This window comes from Anolis sagrei, chromosome 13, assembly GCF_037176765.1.
Source record: "Anolis sagrei isolate rAnoSag1 chromosome 13, rAnoSag1.mat, whole genome shotgun sequence".
Taxonomy (NCBI): Eukaryota; Metazoa; Chordata; class Lepidosauria; order Squamata; family Dactyloidae; genus Anolis; species Anolis sagrei.
In genome coordinates this window covers 8,348,777-8,368,103 of record NC_090033.1, presented here as the reverse complement: position 1 = coordinate 8,368,103, position 19,327 = coordinate 8,348,777, and the positions used below count along the sequence as shown (strand labels likewise).

The 19,327-nt window shown below is 49.7% G+C and overlaps 1 protein-coding gene across 1 annotated transcript in view; it reads right to left on the bottom strand.

Annotated features, from left to right (window-relative positions):
• IFFO2 (intermediate filament family orphan 2) overlaps window positions 1-13,317 on the bottom strand; it is a 73,263-nt gene extending 59,946 nt beyond the window's left edge. The window contains exon 1 of the mRNA XM_067472729.1: window positions 12,663-13,317. Coding sequence (XP_067328830.1) covers window positions 12,663-13,210 — 548 coding nt within the window. The 5' untranslated portion in view covers window positions 13,211-13,317. The remainder of the gene's footprint in view (window positions 1-12,662) is intronic.
• Window positions 13,318-19,327: the final 6,010 nt, after the last annotated feature.

Here is a 19,327-nt window from a genome sequence, read left to right as displayed (position 1 = left end):
AGGATTTTCCGGAGGCAGCGCTGATGGAATCGTTCCAGGAGTTGCATGTGATGCCTGTAGACAGTCCACGTTTCACAGAGTTAGGAGGACAATAGCTTTGTAAGCAAGCACCTTGGTATCCCTACGAATGTCCCGGTCCTCAAACACTCTCTGCTTCATTCGGGAAAATGTTGCACTCGCAGAGCTCAGGCGGTGTTGTATTTCGGTGTCGATGTTGACTTTGGGAGTTGTAGTGTCGATGCTGACTTTGGGAGTTGTAGTTGCTGGGATTTATAGTACACCTACAATCAAAGAGCATTCTGAACTCCACCAATGATGGAATTGGGGCAAACTTAGCACACAGGGCTCCCATGACTAACAGAAAAAACTGGAAGGGTTTGGTGGGGATTGACCTTGAGTTTGGGATTTATAGTTCACCTACAATCAAAGAGCATTCCGAACCCTACCAACGACAAAATTGGGCCAAGTTTCCCATACAGAATCACCATGCCTTGAAGGGACTCGCTGGAACGAGCCTCCCTCCAGCCTCACATGCTCTCCCTTGCCCAGGTTGCCATGCGCCGAGCAAACCTGAGCTCCCCTCCCCTCTTGGACTCTCAGAAACAGCCCTCCCCTTGGGTGAGAGACCGGCCAATCACAGCAGAGGAGGTCCTTTGGTGGTAGGATTCACCCTCTGTTTCCAAAAAGGAAGAGAAGGGCAGGCGGAGAGATCTTCAGCTTCAGAAAACAGCTTCAGATCTGGATGCCACTCTTCCGCTGCAGTGCTTGCAGGCCAAATACTGCACCACTGAGCTCATTCGCGGGAGACAGAGAGCAGACTCTTCCGACACCGAATGTGAAAACACGGAGCAGAAAAGCAACATATGGACGCCCTTGTGAACAGGACATTCAATGCCTCGCCACTAAATGCTCCTGGACGGCAAACGTGTCTGGATTTCCCAGCAAAGAGGACAGATGGCGTTTGCAAAGCTTCGCCTCTCCTCCCGTTCAATTCCACCTTGAAATCTTAATGTTATGATGAATCACCCAAATCCTCCGACATTTTGCACAAGGCGGAAGATACCTTGGCATTCCAAATCATCCATGTCTTCCCACTCGCTCTCCTTCTCTCAATCCCAAGCCCCCCACAAGCTCCAGGCTTTGACTCTCCATATTGTTCCCAGGCACGCCAGGAGCACCACAGGATGTAAGCTTTCCCCCATCAGCTCCGGATCATCCCGCACGCCCCCCGCGAAGCCACACAATCCGATTGAGGAGACCAGTCAAGGCCCGCACTTGCATAAATCCGCCCGAATTGATTAACCTGCTGTTTCGACAGCTCAGCATTAATTCCTGCTCAATACAGCATCACGTCTTTTGCAGCAAAAGGGACAAGGCTGCAAAGTCAAAGGCAGTCAGCAGAAGCGATGCAACTCACAAGAAGGTAGACATGTTGTATGTCAGCCTGTGATTGTGTCTGATGTTCAAGATGGGGATGATGTTCCTGAGAGTGAGCCTGGGCCTGAGTTAAACTCAGAGGAGAGCCCCAAGCTGTTTTAAGAATATTCCCAAGGCCACATTCCTGGGAGAGGCCCTTCGCAGTCTTTCTCAGAGCAACTGTCTGAAGATGATTTGCAAGCTGCAGGAATCTGACCGTGGGAATTTACAGGAGAAGCACTCTGTTCGGGCTTTTCAACAAAGCCAGGACTTGAATGCTCAGGCCCAGGCAAACCATCATTCCCACTGACATCAGACACAGGCCCACGAAAACCATCATTCCCATTGATGTGTTTCCTCCACCACAGACATCCCAGTTTTCCTTTCTCTCTCCACTGGTGAATTTGCATGAACGTGCCCAAGAGTCCTGCCAATGTCCTCCACCAACATCACACTGCCCACTCCCAAGGAATGCTTTCATTTGGGGACAATTCCATCCCAGATTTGATATGTTTCCTCCACCACAGGCATCCCAGTTTTCCTTTCTCTCTCCACTGGTGAATTTGCATGAACATGCCCAAGAGTCCTGCCAATGTCCTCCACCAACAACATACTGCCCGTCACCCAAGGAATGCTTTCATTTGGGGACAATTCCATCCTAGATTTGATATGTTTCCTCCACCACAGGCATCCTAGTGTTCCTGACTCTCTCCATTGCTGTGGAATTTGCATGAACTGTCCAAGAGTCCTGCCAATGCCCTCCACCAACATCATACTGCCCGTCACCCAAGGAATGCTTTCATTTGGGGACAATTCCATCCTAGATTTGATGTGGCATTGGGGATGAGGGCTTGCCTGGGCCTGAGTTAGGCTCAGACGAGAGGCCTAAGCTGTTTTAAGAATATTCCCAAGGCCACATTCCTGGGAGAGGCCCTCTGCAGTCTTTCTCAGAGCAACTGTCTGAAGATGATTTGCCAGCTGCAGGAATCTGACCTTGAGAATCTACAGGAGAAGCACTCCATTCATTAGAAAACTCGGGCCTTTCAACAAGGCTAGGACTTGAATGCTCAGACCCAAGCAAACCATCATTTCCATTGACATCAGATACAGGCCAACAAAAGCCATCATTCCCATTGACATCAGATACAGGCCCACGGAAACCATCATTCCCACTGACATCAGATACAGGCCCACGAAAACCATCATTCCCATTGACATCAGACACAGGCCCACAAAAACCATCATTCCCATTGACATCAGATACAGGCCCACGAAAACCATCATTCCCATTGACATCAGATACAGGCCCACGAAAACCATCATTCCCATTGACATCAGATACAGGCCCACAAAAACCATAATTCCCATTGACATCAGATACAGGCCAACGAAAACCATCATTCCCATTGACATCAGATACAGGCCCACGAAAACCATCATTCCCATTGACATCAGATACAGGCACACGAAAACCATCATTCCCATTGACATCAGATACAGGCCCACGAAAACCATCATTCCCATTGACATCAGATACAGGCCCACGAAAACCATCATTCCAATTGACATCAGACACAGGCCCACGAAAACCATCATTCCCATTGACATCAGATACATGCCCACGAAAACCATCATTCCCACTGACATCAGATACAGGCCCACGAAATCCATCATTCCCATTCACATCAGACACAGGCCCACGAAAACCATCATTCCCATTGACATCAGATACAGGCCCACGAAAACCATCATTCCCATTGACATCAGATACAGGCCCACGAAAACCATCATTCCCATTGACATCACACACAGGCCCACGAAAACCATCATTCCCATTGACATCAGATACATGCCCACGAAAACCATCATTCCCACTGACATCAGACACAGGCCCACGAAAACCATCATTCCCATTGACATCAGATACATGCCCACGAAAATCATTCCCACTGACATCAGATACAGGCCCATGAAAACCATCATTCCCATTGACATCAGATACATGCCCACGAAAACCATCATTCCCACTGACATCAGATACAGGCCCACGAAAACCATCATTCCCATTGACATCAGATACATGCCCACGAAAACCATCATTCCCACTGACATCAGATACAGGCCCACGAAAACCATCATTCCCATTGACATCAGATACATGCCCACGAAAACCATCATTCCCACTGACATCAGACACAGGCCCATGAAAACCATCATTCCCATTGACATCAGATACATGCCCACGAAAACCATCATTCCCACTGACATCAGACACAGGCCCATGAAAACCATCATTCCCATTGACATCAGATACATGCCCACGAAAACCATCATTCCCACTGACATCAGATACAGGCCCACGAAAACCATCATTCCCATTGACATCAGACACAGGCCCACGAAAACCATCATTCCCACTGACATCAGATACAGGCCCACGAAAACCATCATTCCCACTGACATCAGATACAGGCCCACGAAAACCATCATTCTCATTGACATCAGATACATGCCCACGAAAATCATTCCCACTGACATCAGACACAACCACTCTAACAACCTGACCACCCCAGCAACCACCACGTCAGACTACACAGAGAAGCCATTGAAATTCACAAGAAGCACGTGGACAATTTCAACACAACGGAGGAAAAGGAACAAACTCTGACTCCCAGTATTGAAAAACTTTAAAACCAAGACAGTAAGTAAAGAGCAACAGGTAGCAATCAGGGCTAGCTAATCACCGCCCAACAAAGGATTCCCCAGGCAGGTCTTCAAGCTGCAAGGCTTTACAATGCTAACCAATAATAATAATAATAATAATAATAATAATAATAATAATCCTTTATTTGTACCACGCTACCATCTCCCGAAGTACTCAGTGCGGCTTACACAAGGCCGACCCCCCCCCCAAAAAAACCAATAATACAGCAAAATAAAGCAAAAACAAGCAATAACATTAACAACACGCAATTAACAACAATTGCCGGGCCAAATGTAATAATTAAATTTGAAATTAAAAGTGCTGAACCAAGGTGATTAATTGCAACATTCCCACTTGCCCTCAACAGAGAAGAGCTCTTCCTCCCACCCTGGACCTTCCACAGATATATAAACCTCCTTGCTTTATTTCCAGCAGACCTCACAATCTGCCATGGATGTGGGCGAAATGTCAGGAGGGAATGCTGCTGGAACGTGGACATCGCAACAAACCCAGTGATCCCGACCATGAAAGCCTTTGACAACGCATCTTTCTTCATACTAATTACGGATGTTCCGTTCCTGGAAAATCCAGGAAAATCCGTGAAGTAGGAACGCTCTGCCCTACTTCGTGGTGGCCTCCTCCTCGCCACCTCCTCTGCTTCCCGCCCCATTTTCGTCAGGTTGGCAAGGAAGGAAGGGGGAGCAGCTAGACCAGTGGTTCTCAACCTTCCTAATGCCGTGACCCCTTAATACAGTCCCTCGTGTTATGGTGACCCCCAACCATAACATTGTTTTTGTTGCTACTTCATAATAGTAATTTTACCACTGTTGTAAATCATAATGTAAATATTAGATATGCAAGATGTATTTTCATTCACTGGACCAAACTGGGCACAAATACCCAATGCACTCACATGTAAATGCTAGTGGGGTTGGGGGAGGATTGATTTTGTAATTTGGGAGTTGTAGTTGCTGGGATTTATAGTTCACATATAACCAAAGAGCATTCTGAACTCCACCAGTGATGGATTTGAACCTAATTTGCCACATAGAACTCCCATGACCAACGGAAAACCCTGGAAGGTCAGTTCTTGTGGGTTTTTTTCGGGCTATATGGCCATGTTCTAGAGGCATTTCTCCTGACGTTTTGCCTGCATCTATGGCAAGCATCCTCAGAGGTCACCTCTGAGGATGCTTGCCATAGATGCAGGCAAAATGTCAGGAGAAATGCCTCTAGAACATGGCCATATAGCCCGAAAAAACCCCACAAGAACTCAGTGATTCCAGCCATGAAAGCCTTCGACAAAACCCTGGAAGAGTTTGGTGGGTATTGACCTTGAGTTTGGGAGTTGTAGTTCACCTATATCCAGAGAGCACTGTGGACTCACGCAATGGTGGATCTGGACCAAACTTGGCATAAATACTCAATATGTGCAAATGTGAACACTGGTGGAGCCTGGGGAAAATAGACCTTGACTTTTGGGAGTTGTAGTTGCTGGGATTTATAGTTCATTATAATCAAAGAACATTCTGAACTCCACCGACGATAGATTTGGCTCAAACTTCTCACATGGAATCCCCATGACCATCAGAAAATACTGTGTTTTCTGATGGTCTTTGGCGACCCCTCTGACACCCCTTTGCGACCCCCTCAGGGGTCCCGACCCCCAGGTTGAGAAACACTGAGCTAGACAGTGTTCCCTCGCTGCTCCCCGCGAAACAGCGAGTCCGCAATAAATGAACCGCGAAGTAGCGAGGGAACACTGTATTCCTATTTACTAATTACATTAAATTGTCCCCTTCGCTGTGACGGATTGCAGAACCCCTCCAGTAAGTGGGCTTTTCGCTCCGGGATTTCACACTGCAATGTGCTCCTGAATAAGAAATGCACAGCATCACCTTGCCGTGAGATCATCCCAGACGCTGGGCACTTGAGGACAGAGACATACGGAATGAAAGCTGGTGCAGCTCCTTATCCCGGACGCAACCCCATAATTATCCTGCATTTATGCCTTTCTCCTCCAGCCTGGCTCAATATCCCCTTGCGGGTTGCACATGCTTATTTAATGACCACCCCCTCCATTCTCTCCAGTCTATACTTCACTCACTTCCTCTCTGCAATCCTATCCTTCCTCCCATTGATTCCTTTCCTTCCTTGCCCTTCCCCACTCACTCCCGGGAGCCATCTTTTCCTCCAAGCATTCCTCTCCACTTTCCACATTTCGTTCATTCCATTCCTCGAATGTGTTTATATGTGCCTTCAAGCTGCTCGTTTGATGTATAGGCCTCCCATGATATCCGTGGGGTCTTATTAGGCAAGGGAAGGGGGACAAGGAGCTGGTTGAATGTATCTAAACACATAATAAAACATAATAAGACATCCCAGTGTTCCTGACTCTCTCCAATGGTGTGGAATTTGCATGAACGTGCCCAAGAATCCTGCCAATGTTCTCCACCAACATCACACTGCCCACTCCCAAGGAATACTTTCATTTGGGGACAATTCCATCCTACATTTGATGTTTTTCCTCCACCTCTGACACCCCAGTGTTCCTGACTCTCCCCATTGGTGTAAAATTTATTAACTGCATCTCTATACTGCTTTTCTCACCCCTGGCGGGACTCAAAGCGGTTTAGAACATAATAAATGGCAAATTCAATGCCTCAACATATATACAAAAATATCACATATCCAAATCAATAACATATAACTGTAGAAAATAACCATTAAAACTATAAACACATCAAGCATATTACATATTATTGCTGCATGATATTTGCATGAACATGCCCAAGAGTCCTGCCAATGCCCTCCACCAACACCACACTGCCCACCACCCAAGGAATGCTTTCATTTGGGGACAATTCCATTCCAGATTTGATATTTTTCCTCCACCACAGACATCACAGTGTTCCTGACTCTCTCCATTAGTGTGGAATTTGCATGAACGTGCCCAAGAGTCCTGCCAATGTTCTCCACCAACACTATACTGCCCACCACCAAAGTGAAGGTTTTCATACGGGGACAATTCCATCCCAGATTTGATGTGATTCCTCCACCACAGACATCCCAGTGTTCCTGACACTCTCAATTGGTGTGGAATTTGCATGAACGTGCCCAAGAGTCCTGGTTGAATGTATCTAAACACATAATAAAAAGGAAAATATAAATATGTATGAGTGCATGTGGATGGGGGGGTTCACTTAGATACACGCTCCCACCACTCAGGAGACGCCAAAGGCCCACCCTCCAATGACATTGCAGGTCATAGTGAGCACTATGAACATGTCCAAGAGCCCTGCCAATGCCCTCCACCGACAACATACTGCCCACCACCCAAGGGATCCTAGATTTGATGAGTTTCCTCCACCACAGACATCACAGTGTTCCTGACTCTCTCCATTGGTGTGGAGTTTGCATGAACATGTTCAAGAGTCCTGCCAATGCCCTCCACCGACAACATACTGCCTACCACCCAACAGATCCTAGATTTGATGAGTTTCCTCCACCACAGACATCATAGTGTTCCTGACTCTCTCCATTGGTGTGGAGTTTGCATGAACATGTTCAAGAGCCCTGCCAATGCCCTCCACCAACACCATACTGCCCACCACCCAAGGGATCCTAGATTTGATGAGTTTCCTCCACCACAGTGTTCCTGACTCTCTCCATTGGTGTGGAATTTGCGCAAACATGTCCAAGAGTCCTGCCAATGTCCTCCACCAACATCACAATGCCCACTCCCAAGGAATGTTTTCATTTGGGGACAATTCTGTCCTAGATTAGATATGTTTCCTCCACCACAGACATCCCAGTGTTCCTGGCTCTCTCAGTTTATGTGGAATTTGCCTGACCCCCGCCCACTGCTTCTCCCTTAACCCTTTCCTATGGCAAACAGAGGGATTGATCAGCAACTAAATATACTAGAGAGGTTTGGGGAGAATTCACCATGAATTAGAGGAGTTGTAAGTCCTGGGATGCATAGTTCACCTGAAATCTAAGAACTGCACTCTGAACCCCACCAATGATGGAACTGGGGCTAACTTGGCGCACAGAATCCCTATGACCAACTAAACATACTGGAGGTCTTTGGAGGGATTCAGGGGAGTTGTAGTTCACCTACACCCAGAGGGCACTATGAAGCCAAGCAATGATGGATCTGGGCCAAACTTGGCACACATACCCGATGTGCCCAAATTTTAATACTGGTGGGTTCTGGGGGGAATTGGCCTGGACTTTTTGGAGCTGTGGGTATTGGGATATATAGTTCACCTCCAATTAATGAACAACCTGAACTCCACCAAAGATAGAATGGGACCAAACTTGGCACACAGAGGCCCCATGACCAGCAAAGCATACTGGAGTTCTTTGGGCAAAATTCACCTTGATTTGGGGGAGTTGTAGTTCACCTACATGCAAAGAGAGCACTGTGACCCCAAATAATGATGGATTTGGACCAAACTCGGCACACATGCCTGATATGCAAAATTTGATTACTGGAAAAGTTTGGGGGGGGGGGGGGGACTGGGCTTCCTTCCTGGGAGTTGTAGTTCACTCACAACCAAAGGAATGCTGACCTCCACCAATGATGGACCTGGACCAAACTTGGCACACAGAACCCCAATGACGAACTCAACCTACTGGAGGGGTTGGAGTGGGAGTTGTAGTTTACCCTGCAGCCAGAGCACACTGAAGGGTCGACTCTTAAAGGGGCCGCACCCCCTCCTTTCGAAATGGCCTCTCCCACCCCTCCATCGTATTCCCATTCCCAATGGAGTGTCCCATCACCAAAGGGTGACTCCCCCCATTCCAATTCCAAATGGTCTCATCCTCCCACCTTCCCCTTTACCATAGACTCCCAATGAGGCTCTGCACCCCAATATTCCTATTCCCAACGGCTCCCCCCATTCCCTATGTTAATGGACCCGTCCTCCCAATAGGGTTCGCTTTCCCTTACGCTGTGGGTTTGTCCCATCCCTCTGCACCCCAATATTCCTACTCCCCCCCTTCTAATTCCCAAATGGACTCATCCTCTGCATCTTCCCCTTTATCATAGACTCCCAACAGGGGTCGGTTCTTAAAGGGGCCGCATCCCAATTCCCATTGGCTCGTCCCATCCCTCTGCACCCCCCCCCCACATATTCCTATTCCCACCCCAAGGGGTGGCTCCCCCCATTCCCTATTCCCAATGGACTCGTCCTCCCCATCTTCCCTATTAGAATAGACTCCTAAGAGGGGTCGGCCCTTAAAGGGGCCACGTCCCAATTCCCATTATTTAGTTATTTATTTACTATATTTGTATATTGCCTTTCTCAGCCCATTGGCTTGTCCTATCCCTCTGCACCCCAATATTCCTATTCCCAGTGGCTCCCCAATGTCAATGGACCCACCCGCCTTCCCAATGACACCCCATATTCCCGTTCCTCTGCACACCCGCACACAGAGGCTGGCTCTTAAAGGGGCCACATCCAAATTCCCATCCCTTGGCACCCCTATATTCCCATTCCCAATGGAGCATCCCATACAAAGGGCTGTCTCCCCCCATTCCAATTCCCAAATGGACTCGTCCTCTGCATCTTCCCCTTTACCATAGACTCCCAAGAGGGGTTGACTCTTAAAGGGGCCACATCCCACTTTCCATTGGTTCTTGCCACCCCTCTGCACCCCAATATTTATATTCCCAATGGATCCTTCCATCCCAAGGGGTGGTTCCCCCCATTACCTATCCTAATGGAGCACTCCTACGTTCCCATTGGCTCGTCCCATCCCTCTGCACCCAAATATTCCTATACCCAATAAAATAGGAATATTTGGCTCCCCCCTTTCCTTATTCCCAATGGACTCATCCTCCCCATCTTCTCCTTTATCATAGACTCCTAAGAGGGGCCGGCTCTTAAAGGGGCCATATCCCAATTTCCACGGAGTGTCCCATGCCAAGGGGTGCCTCCCCCCCCTTTCTAATCACCAAATGGACTCATCCTCTGCATCTTTCCCTTTACCATGGGCTTCCAACAGGGGGTTGACTCTTAAAGGGGCCGAATCCCAATGGGTTGCGCAATACGTCTGCACCCTAATATTCCCAATCCCAAGGGGCGGCTCCCCCCATTCCAATTCCAAATGGGCTCTTCCTCCCCATCTTCTCCTTTACCACAGAGTCCCAATAGGGGTTGACTCTTAAAGGGGCCGTACCCCAATTCCCATTGGATTGTCCCATCCCTCTGCACCCCCATATTCCTATTCCCCCCATCCCCTATGTCAATGGACCCGGCCTCCCAATAGGGGTCACCTTCCCCCTTCCCAATGACACCCCCATATTCCCATTCCTCTGCACACCCACACACACCCATTGCCAATCAGACTTCCAATGGGGGTCGGCTCTTAAAGGGGCCACACCTCCCTGCATTATAATATTATTATTATTATTATTATTATTATTATTATTATTATTATTATGACAAAGTTTGTAAAGGCAGAGTGACTTCTTAAAGGGCGTGCACCCCAAGTTTGGCAACAGAGGGATGCTTCTTAAAGGGCATGCACCCCAAGTTTGTAAACAGAGGGCTGCTTCTTAAAGGGCCTGCACCCCAAGTTTGTCAACAGAGGAGCGATTCTTAAAGGGCCTGCACCCCAAGTTTGTCAACAGAGGAGTGCTTCTTAAAGGGCCTGCACCCCAAGTTTGTCAACAGAGGGGTGCTTCTTAAAGGGCCTGCACCCCAAGTTTGTCAACAGAGGAGTGCTTCTTAAAGGGCCTGCACCCCAAGTTTGTCAACAGAGGGGTGCTTCTTAAAGGGCCTGCACCCCAAGTTTGTCAACACAAGGCTACTTCTTAAAGGAGGATAGTGTCTAGATCTAGGGAAGTCATGCCACCCCTCTATTCTGCTCTGGTTAGACCACACCTGGAATATTGTGTCCAATTCTGGGCACAACAATTGAAGAGAGATGTTGACAAGGTGGGATGTGTCCAGCGGAGGGCGACTCAAATGATCAAGGGTCTGGAGAAAAAGCCCTATGAGGAGCGGCTTAAGGAGCTGGGCATGTTTAGCCTGAAGAAGAGAAGGCTGAGAGGAGATATGATAGCCATGTATAAATATGTGAGAGGAAGCCACAGGGAGGAGGGAGCAAGCTTGTTTTCTGCTTCCCTGGAGACTAGGACACGGAACTATGGCTTCAAACTACAAGAGAGGAGATTCCATCTGAACACGAGTAAGAACTTCCTGACTGTGAGAGCTGTTCAGCAGTGGAACTCTCTGCCCTGTTGTGTGGTGGAGGCTTCTTCTTTGGGAGCTTTTAAACAGAGGCTGGATGGCCATCTGTCAGGGGTGCTTTGAATGCAATATTCCTGCTTCTTGGCAGAATGGGGTTGGACTAGATGACCCATGAGGTCTCTTCCAACTAACTCTATGATTCTATGAAAGGGCCCGCACCCCAAGATTGTAAACAGAGGACCACTTCTTAAACGACCCGCACCACAAGTGTGTAAACAGAAGGGTGCTTCTTAAAGGGCCTGCACCCCAAGTTCGTAAACACAGAGCCACTTCTTAAATGGCCTGCATCCCAAGTTTGTCAACAGAGGGTCTCTTCTTAAAGGGCCCGCACCCCAAGTTTGTCAACAGAGGGTCTCTTCTTAAAGGGCCCGCACCCCAAGTTTGTCAATAGAGGGTCTCTTCTTAAAGGGCCCGCACCCCAAGTTTGTCAATAGAGGGTCTCTTCTTAAAGGGCCCGCACCCCAAGTTTGTCAATAGAGAGTCTCTTCTTAAAGGGCCCGCACCCCAAGTTTGTCAATAGAGGGTCTCTTCTTAAAGGGCCCGCACCCCAAGTTTGTCAACAGAGGGTCTCTTCTTAAAGGGCCCGCACCCCAAGTTTGTCAACAGAGGGTCTCTTCTTAAAGGGCCCGCACCCCAAGTTTGTCAATAGAGGGTCTCTTCTTAAAGGGCCCGCATCCCAAGTTTGTCAACACAGGGCTACTTCTTAAAGGGTCCACACCCCAACTTTGTCAACAGAGGGGTGCTTTTTAAAGGGCCCGCACCCCAAGTTTGTCAACAGAGGGTCTCTTCTTAAAGGGCCCGCACCCCAAGTTTGTCAACAGAGGGTCTCTTCTTAAAGGGCCCGCACCCCAAGTTTGTCAACAGAGGGTCTCTTCTTAAAGGGCCCGCATCCCAAGTTTGTCAACACAGGGCTACTTCTTAAAGGGTCCACACCCCAACTTTGTCAACAGAGGGGTGCTTTTTAAAGGGCCCGCACCCCAAGTTTGTCAACACAGGGCCACTTCTTAAAGGGCCTGCACCCCAAGTTTGTCAACATAGCGTCTCTTCTTAAAGGGCCCGCACCCCAATTTTGTTAACAGAGGACCACTTCTTAAAAGGCTTGCACCCCAATTTTGTCAACATAGGGGTGCTTCTTAAAAGGCTTGTCAACACAGAGACACTTCTTAAAGGGCCCGCACCCCAAGTTTGTCAACATAGCGGCTCTTCTTTAAGGGCCCGCACCCCAATTTTGTCAACACAGGGCCAGTTCTTAAAGGGCCCGCACTCTATTTCCTCACCTCCTCTTGTAGTCGTCCCTCTCTCTCTTGACTTTGCCGAGGACGTTGTAGAGGGCGCGGATCTCGGGCGTGATGGTGTCGATCTGGACGCCAACCCCGTCCGGGTGGAGCCAGGACACGCCGGGCCCTTGCAGCGTCTCCCCGGAGCGGCGGACCTGCCTGTGGTAGCTCCAGATGGTGCCCGGGAGCCTCGAGGAGGAGGAAGAAGAGGGCGGCGGGTGGGAGTGGGAGTGGGGCAGCGAGGGGGAAGGCAGGCTGGGCGGGAGGGGCGCCGGGGAGGCCGGCTGGGGCTCGGTCTGGACGGCCTGGTGCCGGGGGAAGCGCCGGTAGCGCAGCCGCCTCTCGCCCAAGTCCTGCGCCGCCGCCAGCTGCTTCTCCAGCAGCCGGTTCCGCCTCTCCAGCTCGTGCACCTTCGCCAGGAAGCAGCGGAAGCGCACATTGAGGCCTTTCAGCAGGTACAGGTTGGAGCCCAGGTCGTTCCGGAGCGCCGAGGTGGTCGCCCCGTCCTCCGCCTCGGCCACGCCGCCGCCTCGTCCCGCGTGGAGCATCCTCAGGCCTTCCTCCAGCGCCTCAGGCCCATCCTGTGGGAAACCCACACTCTCACACAGCAAGAGATGCTTCCCCCTCGGCGGCCGGCGGCAGAATGAAGCCGCTTCCGCTGCGAAGGCGGATGTTGTCTCTCTCGCGCGAAGGGGCGGGGTTTGTACAAGCCGCGCCCCTCCTGAAAGGCTGCGCCGTCCGTCCGTCAAAGGAGGGGGCGTGGCTTAGCAAAACCACGCCTCCTTCTCCTCTCACTTCAAAGGCGAGGGGCGGGGCTTCTCAAAACCACGCCTCCTGCTTCTTCCTCTCACTTCAAAGGCAAAACCACGCCTCCTTCTCCTTCCTCTCGCTTCAAAGGCGAGAGGCGGGGCTTCGCAAAACCACGCCTCCTTCTGCTGGAAAGGATGCAAAGGCGAGGGGCGGGGCTTTTAGAAACCACGCCCCTAAAAGGAGGGTATTGACATTCAAATGAAAGGATGCGCGCTCTCTCTCCAATCAAAGGAGAGGGGCGGGGATTCTTAGAAACCACGCCTCCTCGTGAGGGAAAGGCTGCTCCCGCTCTTCAAAGGAGAGGGGCGGGGCTTCTTCAAAACCACGCCCCTCCCTGGAAAGGAGGATGCTCTTCATGCAAAGGAGAGGGGCGGGGCTTCGCAAAACCACGCCTTCTTCTCCTTTCCTCTCACTTCAAAGGCGAGGGGCGGGGCTTCGCAAAAACTTCAAAAGCGAGGGGCGGGGCTTCGCAAAACCACGCCTCCTTCTCACTTCAAAGGAGAGGGGCGGGGCTTCTCAAAGCCACGCCTCCTTCCTTTAACTTCAAAGGAGAGGGGCGGGGCTTCGCAAAACCACGCCTCCTTCTCCTTCCTCTAACTTCAAAGGCGGGGGCGGGGCTTCGCAAAACCACGCCTCCTTCTCCTTCCTCTCACTTCAAAGGCAGGGGCGGGGCTTCGCAAAACCACGCCTCCTTCTCCTTCCTCTCACTTCAAAGGCGGGGGCGGGGCTTCGCAAAACCACGCCTCCTTCTCCATCCTCTCACTTCAAAGGCGAGGGGCGGGGCTTTTTAGAAACCACGCCCCCCAAAGAAGGTTATTTAGTTACATTCAAATAGAAACCACGCCCCCTAGAAAGGCTGTGCCCGCTCTTCAAAGGAGAGGGGCGGGACTTCTTCAAAACCACGCCCCTTCTGGAAAGGAGGATGCTCTTCATTCACAGGAGAGAGGCGGGGCTTCGCAAAACCACGCCTTCTTCTCCTTTCCTCTCACTTCAAAGGCGAGGGGCGGGGCTTCGCAAAACCACGCCTCCTCCTTCCTCTAACTTCAAAGGCGGGGGCGGGGCTTCGCAAAACCACGCCTCCTCCTTCCTCTAACTTCAAAGGAGAGGGGCGGGGCTTCGCAAAACCACGCCTCCTTCTCGTCCTCTCACTTCAAAGGCTAGGGGCGGGGCTTTTTAGAAACCACGCCCCCCAAAGAAGGGTATTTACATTCAAATGAAACCACGCCTCCTAGAAAGGCTGTGCCCGCTCTTCAAAGGAGAGGGGCGGGGCTTCTTCAAAACCACGCCCCTCCTGGAAAGGAGGATGCTCTTCATTCAAACGAGAGAGGCGGGGCTTCTTAGAAACCACGCCCCCTGGAAAGGAAGAGGGTGTTTCCATTCAAATGAAAGGGGCGGGGCGTACTAAAACCACGCCCCTGGAAAGGAAGATGCTCTTCATTTAAAGGAGAGGGGCGGGGCTTCTTATAAACCACGCCCCCTCTAAAGGCGGTATTATTTCCATTCAAATAAAAGGGGCGGGGCGTATGAAAACCACGCCCCTTCGAAAGCCGGATGCTCTCTTTCTCCATTCAAAGAAAAGGGCGGGGCTTTCCCTTTCCCTTCTTTCCTTCCTCTCCTCTCCTCTCCTTTCCTGCCTCTCTTCCTCTCCTTCTCCTTTCCCTTCTTTCCTTTCTATTTCCTTGCTCTCCTTCTTTCTTTCCTGTTTCCTTCCCTTTCCCTTCCTCTTCCCACTGTTCCTGTCCTTCCTTCCTTCCTTGTTCTTCCATCTCTTTGTTCCCTTGCTTTTCTTCCTTCTTTCTTTCCTTCCTCTTCTTTCTCCTCTCCTTTCCCTTCCTTCCTTCTTGTCCTTCCTTTCCTTGCCCTCCTTCTCTCCTTCCTGTTTCTTTTCTTCCCTTTTCCCTTCATTCCCTCTTCCCATTGTTCCTGTCTTTCTTTCTTTCCTTCTTCTTTGTTCCCTTTCTTTTCCTTCCTTCCTACCGTCTTTCTTTCTTTCCTTCCTCTTCTTCCCCCTCTCCTTTCCCTTCCTTCCTTCCTTCCGCAATTTCTTTCCTTCTAACACTCTCTCCCTCTCCTTCTCCTCTCCTTGCCTTCTTTCTTTCTTCCCTCCTTTATTCCTACTGTCTTTCTTTCCTTTCTCTCCTTCTTCTTTCCCTTCCTTCCTTCTTTCCCTTCCTTCCGTCTTTATTTTGTTTCCTTCCCTTTCCCTTCCTGCCCTCCCTTCTTTCCTGTTTCCTTTCCTTCCCTCTTCTTTCCCTCCCTGCCTCCCTCCCTTCTTTTCCTTCCTTTCCTTTCCTTCCTGCCTCTCTCCCTCTCCTTCCCCTTCCTTCTTATCCTTTCTCTTTCCTTACTCTCCTTCTCTCTTTCCTGTTTCCTTTCTCTTCCCTTTTCTTTCGCTCCCTGCCTCCCTCCCTTCTTTTCCTTCCTCTCCTTTCCTTCTTCCTTCTCTTCCTCTCCTTCCCCTTTCTTCTTTCCTTGTTGTCCTTTCTTTTTCCTGTTTCCTTTCCTTTCTCTCCCTGCCTCCCTCCCTTCTTTTCCTTCCTTCCTTCCCTTCCTCCCTCTCCTTCCCCTTCCTTCTTTCCTTCTTGTCCTTTCTCTTTCCTTACTCTCCTTCTCTCTTTCCTGTTTCCTTTTTCTTCCCTTTTCTTTCGCTCCCTGCCTCCCTCCCTTCTTTTCCTTCCTTCCTTTCCTTCCTCTCCTTTCCTTCCTCCTTCTCTTCCTCTCCTTCCCCTTTCTTCTTTCCTTGTTGTCCTTTCTTTTTCCTGTTTCCTTTCCTTTCTCTCCCTGCCTCCCTCCCTTCTTTTCCTTCCTTCCTTCCCTTCCTCCCTCTCCTTCCCCTTCCTTCTTTCCTTCTTGTCCTTTCTCTTTCCTTACACTTCTTCTCTCTTTCCTGTTTCCTTTCTCTTCCCTTTTCTTTCGCTCCCTGCCTCCCTCCCTTCTTTTCCTTCCTCTCCTTTCCTTCCTCCTTCTCTTCCTCTCCTTCCCCTTTCTTCTTTCCTTGTTGTCCTTTCTTTTTCCTGTTTCCTTTCTCTCCCTGCCTCCCTCCCTTCTTTTCCTTCCTTCCTTCCCTTCCTCCTTCTCCTTCCCCTTCCTTCTTTCCTTCTTGTCCTTTCTCTTTCCTTACACTTCTTCTCTCTTTCCTGTTTCCTTTCTCTTCCCTTTCCTTTCGCTCCCTGCCTCCCTCCCTTCTTTTCCTTCCTTCCTTTCCTTCCTCTCCTTTCCTTCCTCCTTCTCTTCCTCTCCTTCCCCTTTCTTCTTTCCTTGTTGTCCTTTCTTTTTCCTGTTTCCTTTCCTTTCTCTCCCTGCCTCCCTCCCTTCTTTTCCTTCCTTCCTTCCCTTCCTCCCTCTCCTTCCCCTTCCTTCTTTCCTTCTTGTCCTTTCTCTTTCCTTACTCTCCTTCTCTCTTTCCTGTTTCCTTTCTCTTCCCTTTTCTTTCACTCCCTGCCTCCCTCCCTTCTTTTCCTTCCTCTCCTTTCCTTCCTCCTTCTCTTCCTCTCCTTCCCCTTTCTTCTTTCCTTGTTGTCCTTTCTTTTTCCTGTTTCCTTTCCTTTCTCTCCCTGCCTCCCTCCCTTCTTTTCCTTCCTTCCTTCCCTTCCTCCCTCTCCTTCCCCTTCCTTCTTTCCTTCTTGTCCTTTCTCTTTCCTTACTCTCCTTCTCTCTTTCCTGTTTCCTTTCTCTTCCCTTTTCTTTCGCTCCCTGCCTCCCTCCCTTCTTTTCCTTCCTCTCCTTTCCTTCCTCCTTCTCTTCCTCTCCTTCCCCTTTCTTCTTTCCTTGTTGTCCTTTCTTTTTCCTGTTTCCTTTCCTTTCTCTCCCTGCCTCCCTCCCTTCTTTTCCTTCCTTCCTTCCTTCCCTTCCTCCCTCTCCTTCCCCTTCCTTCTTTCCTTCTTGTCCTTTCTCTTTCCTTACTCTCCTTCTCTCTTTCCTGTTTCCTTTCTCTTCCCTTTTCTTTCACTCCCTGCCTCCCTCCCTTCTTTTCCTTCCTCTCCTTTCCTTCCTCCTTCTCTTCCTCTCCTTCCCCTTTCTTCTTTCCTTGTTGTCCTTTCTTTTTCCTGTTTCCTTTCCTTTCTCTCCCTGCCTCCCTCCCTTCTTTTCCTTCCTTCCTTCCTTCCCTTCCTCCCTCTCCTTCCCCTTCCTTCTTTCCTTCTTGTCCTTTCTCTTTCCTTACTCTCCTTCTCTCTTTCCTGTTTCCTTTCTCTTCCCTTTTCTTTCACTCCCTGCCTCCCTCCCTTCTTTTCCTTCCTCTCCTTTCCTTCCTCCTTCTCTTCCTCTCCTTCCCCTTTCTTCTTTCCTTGTTGTCCTTTCTTTTTCCTGTTTCCTTTCCTTTCTCTCCCTGCCTCCCTCCCTTCTTTTCCTTCCTTCCTTCCTTCCCTTCCTCCCTCTCCTTCCCCTTCCTTCTTTCCTTCTTGTCCTTTCTCTTTCCTTACTCTCCTTCTCTCTTTCCTGTTTCCTTTCTCTTCCCTTTTCTTTCGCTCCCTGCCTCCCTCCCTTCTTTTCCTTCCTCTCCTTTCCTTCCTCCTTCTCTTCCTCTCCTTCCCCTTTCTTCTTTCCTTGTTGTCCTTTCTTTTTCCTGTTTCCTTTCCTTTCTCTCCCTGCCTCCCTCCCTTCTTTTCCTTCCTTCCTTCCTTCCCTTCCTCCCTCTCCTTCCCCTTCCTTCTTTCCTTCTTGTCCTTTCTCTTTCCTTACTCTCCTTCTCTCTTTCCTGTTTCCTTTCTCTTCCCTTTTCTTTCACTCCCTGCCTCCCTCCCTTCTTTTCCTTCCTCTCCTTTCCTTCCTCCTTCTCTTCCTCTCCTTCTCCTTCCTTCTTTCCTTCTTGTCCTTTCTCTTTCCTTCTTCTCTTTCCTGTTTCCTTTCCTTTCTCTCCCTGCCTCCCTCCTTTTCCTTCCTTCCTTCCTTCCTTCCCCTTCCTTCTTTCCTTCTTGTCCTTTCTCTTTCCTTCTTTCCGGTTTCCTTTCTCTCCCTGCCTCCCTCCTTTTCCTTCCTTCCTTCCTTCCTTCCTTCCTTCCTTCCTTCCTCTTCCTTCTTTCCTTCTTGTCCTTTCTCTTTCCTTCTTCTCTTTCCTGTTTCCTTTCCTTTCTCTCCCTGCCTCCCTCCTTTTCCTTCCTTCCTTCCTTCCTTCCTTCCCCTTCCTTCTTTCCTTCTTGTCCTTTCTCTTTCCTTCTTCTCTTTCCTGTTTCCTTTCCTTTCTCTCCCTGCCTCCCTCCTTTTACTTCCTTCCTTCCTTCCCCTTCCTTCTTTCCTTCTTGTCCTTTCTCTTTCCTTCTTTCCTGTTTCCTTTCTCTCCCTGCCTCCCTCCTTTTCCTTCCTTTCCTTCCTCCCTTTCTTCCTCTCCTTCCCCTTCCTTCTTTCCTTCTTGTCCTTTCTCTTTCCTTACTCTCCTTCTCTCTTTCCTGTTTCCTTCCCTTCCCTTTTCTTTCGCTCCCTCCCTTCTTTTCCTTCCTTCCTTTCTTCCTCCCTCTCTCCCTCTCCTTCTCCTTCCTTCTTATCCTTTCTCTTTCCTTACTTTCCTTCTCTCTTTCCTGTTTCCTTTCCTTTTCTTTCTTTCCTTGCCTCCCTCCCTTCTTTTCCTTCCTTCCTTCTTGCGATGCCCTTGCCCGCCTCCCTTTGCCCCACAACAAGCAGGTGTGTCGATTACTCTGCAGTCTTGGTCCCTCCTTGCCACCTTGACACCCTTTGTTATGAACCCGCACAATGGCTTGGCACAAGGACAGGGTTTCCCAACCGCGCATTGCCACAACGCCCTGTGTCTTGAGTCGGCCATTAAGGGCCATTTGCTTTGCCAAAAGTCCTGACTCAGGCAGAGATGCTTTAGCGATAGCATCGAAACACCTTCCTGCATTCCAGAGTGACAAGGACGTGTC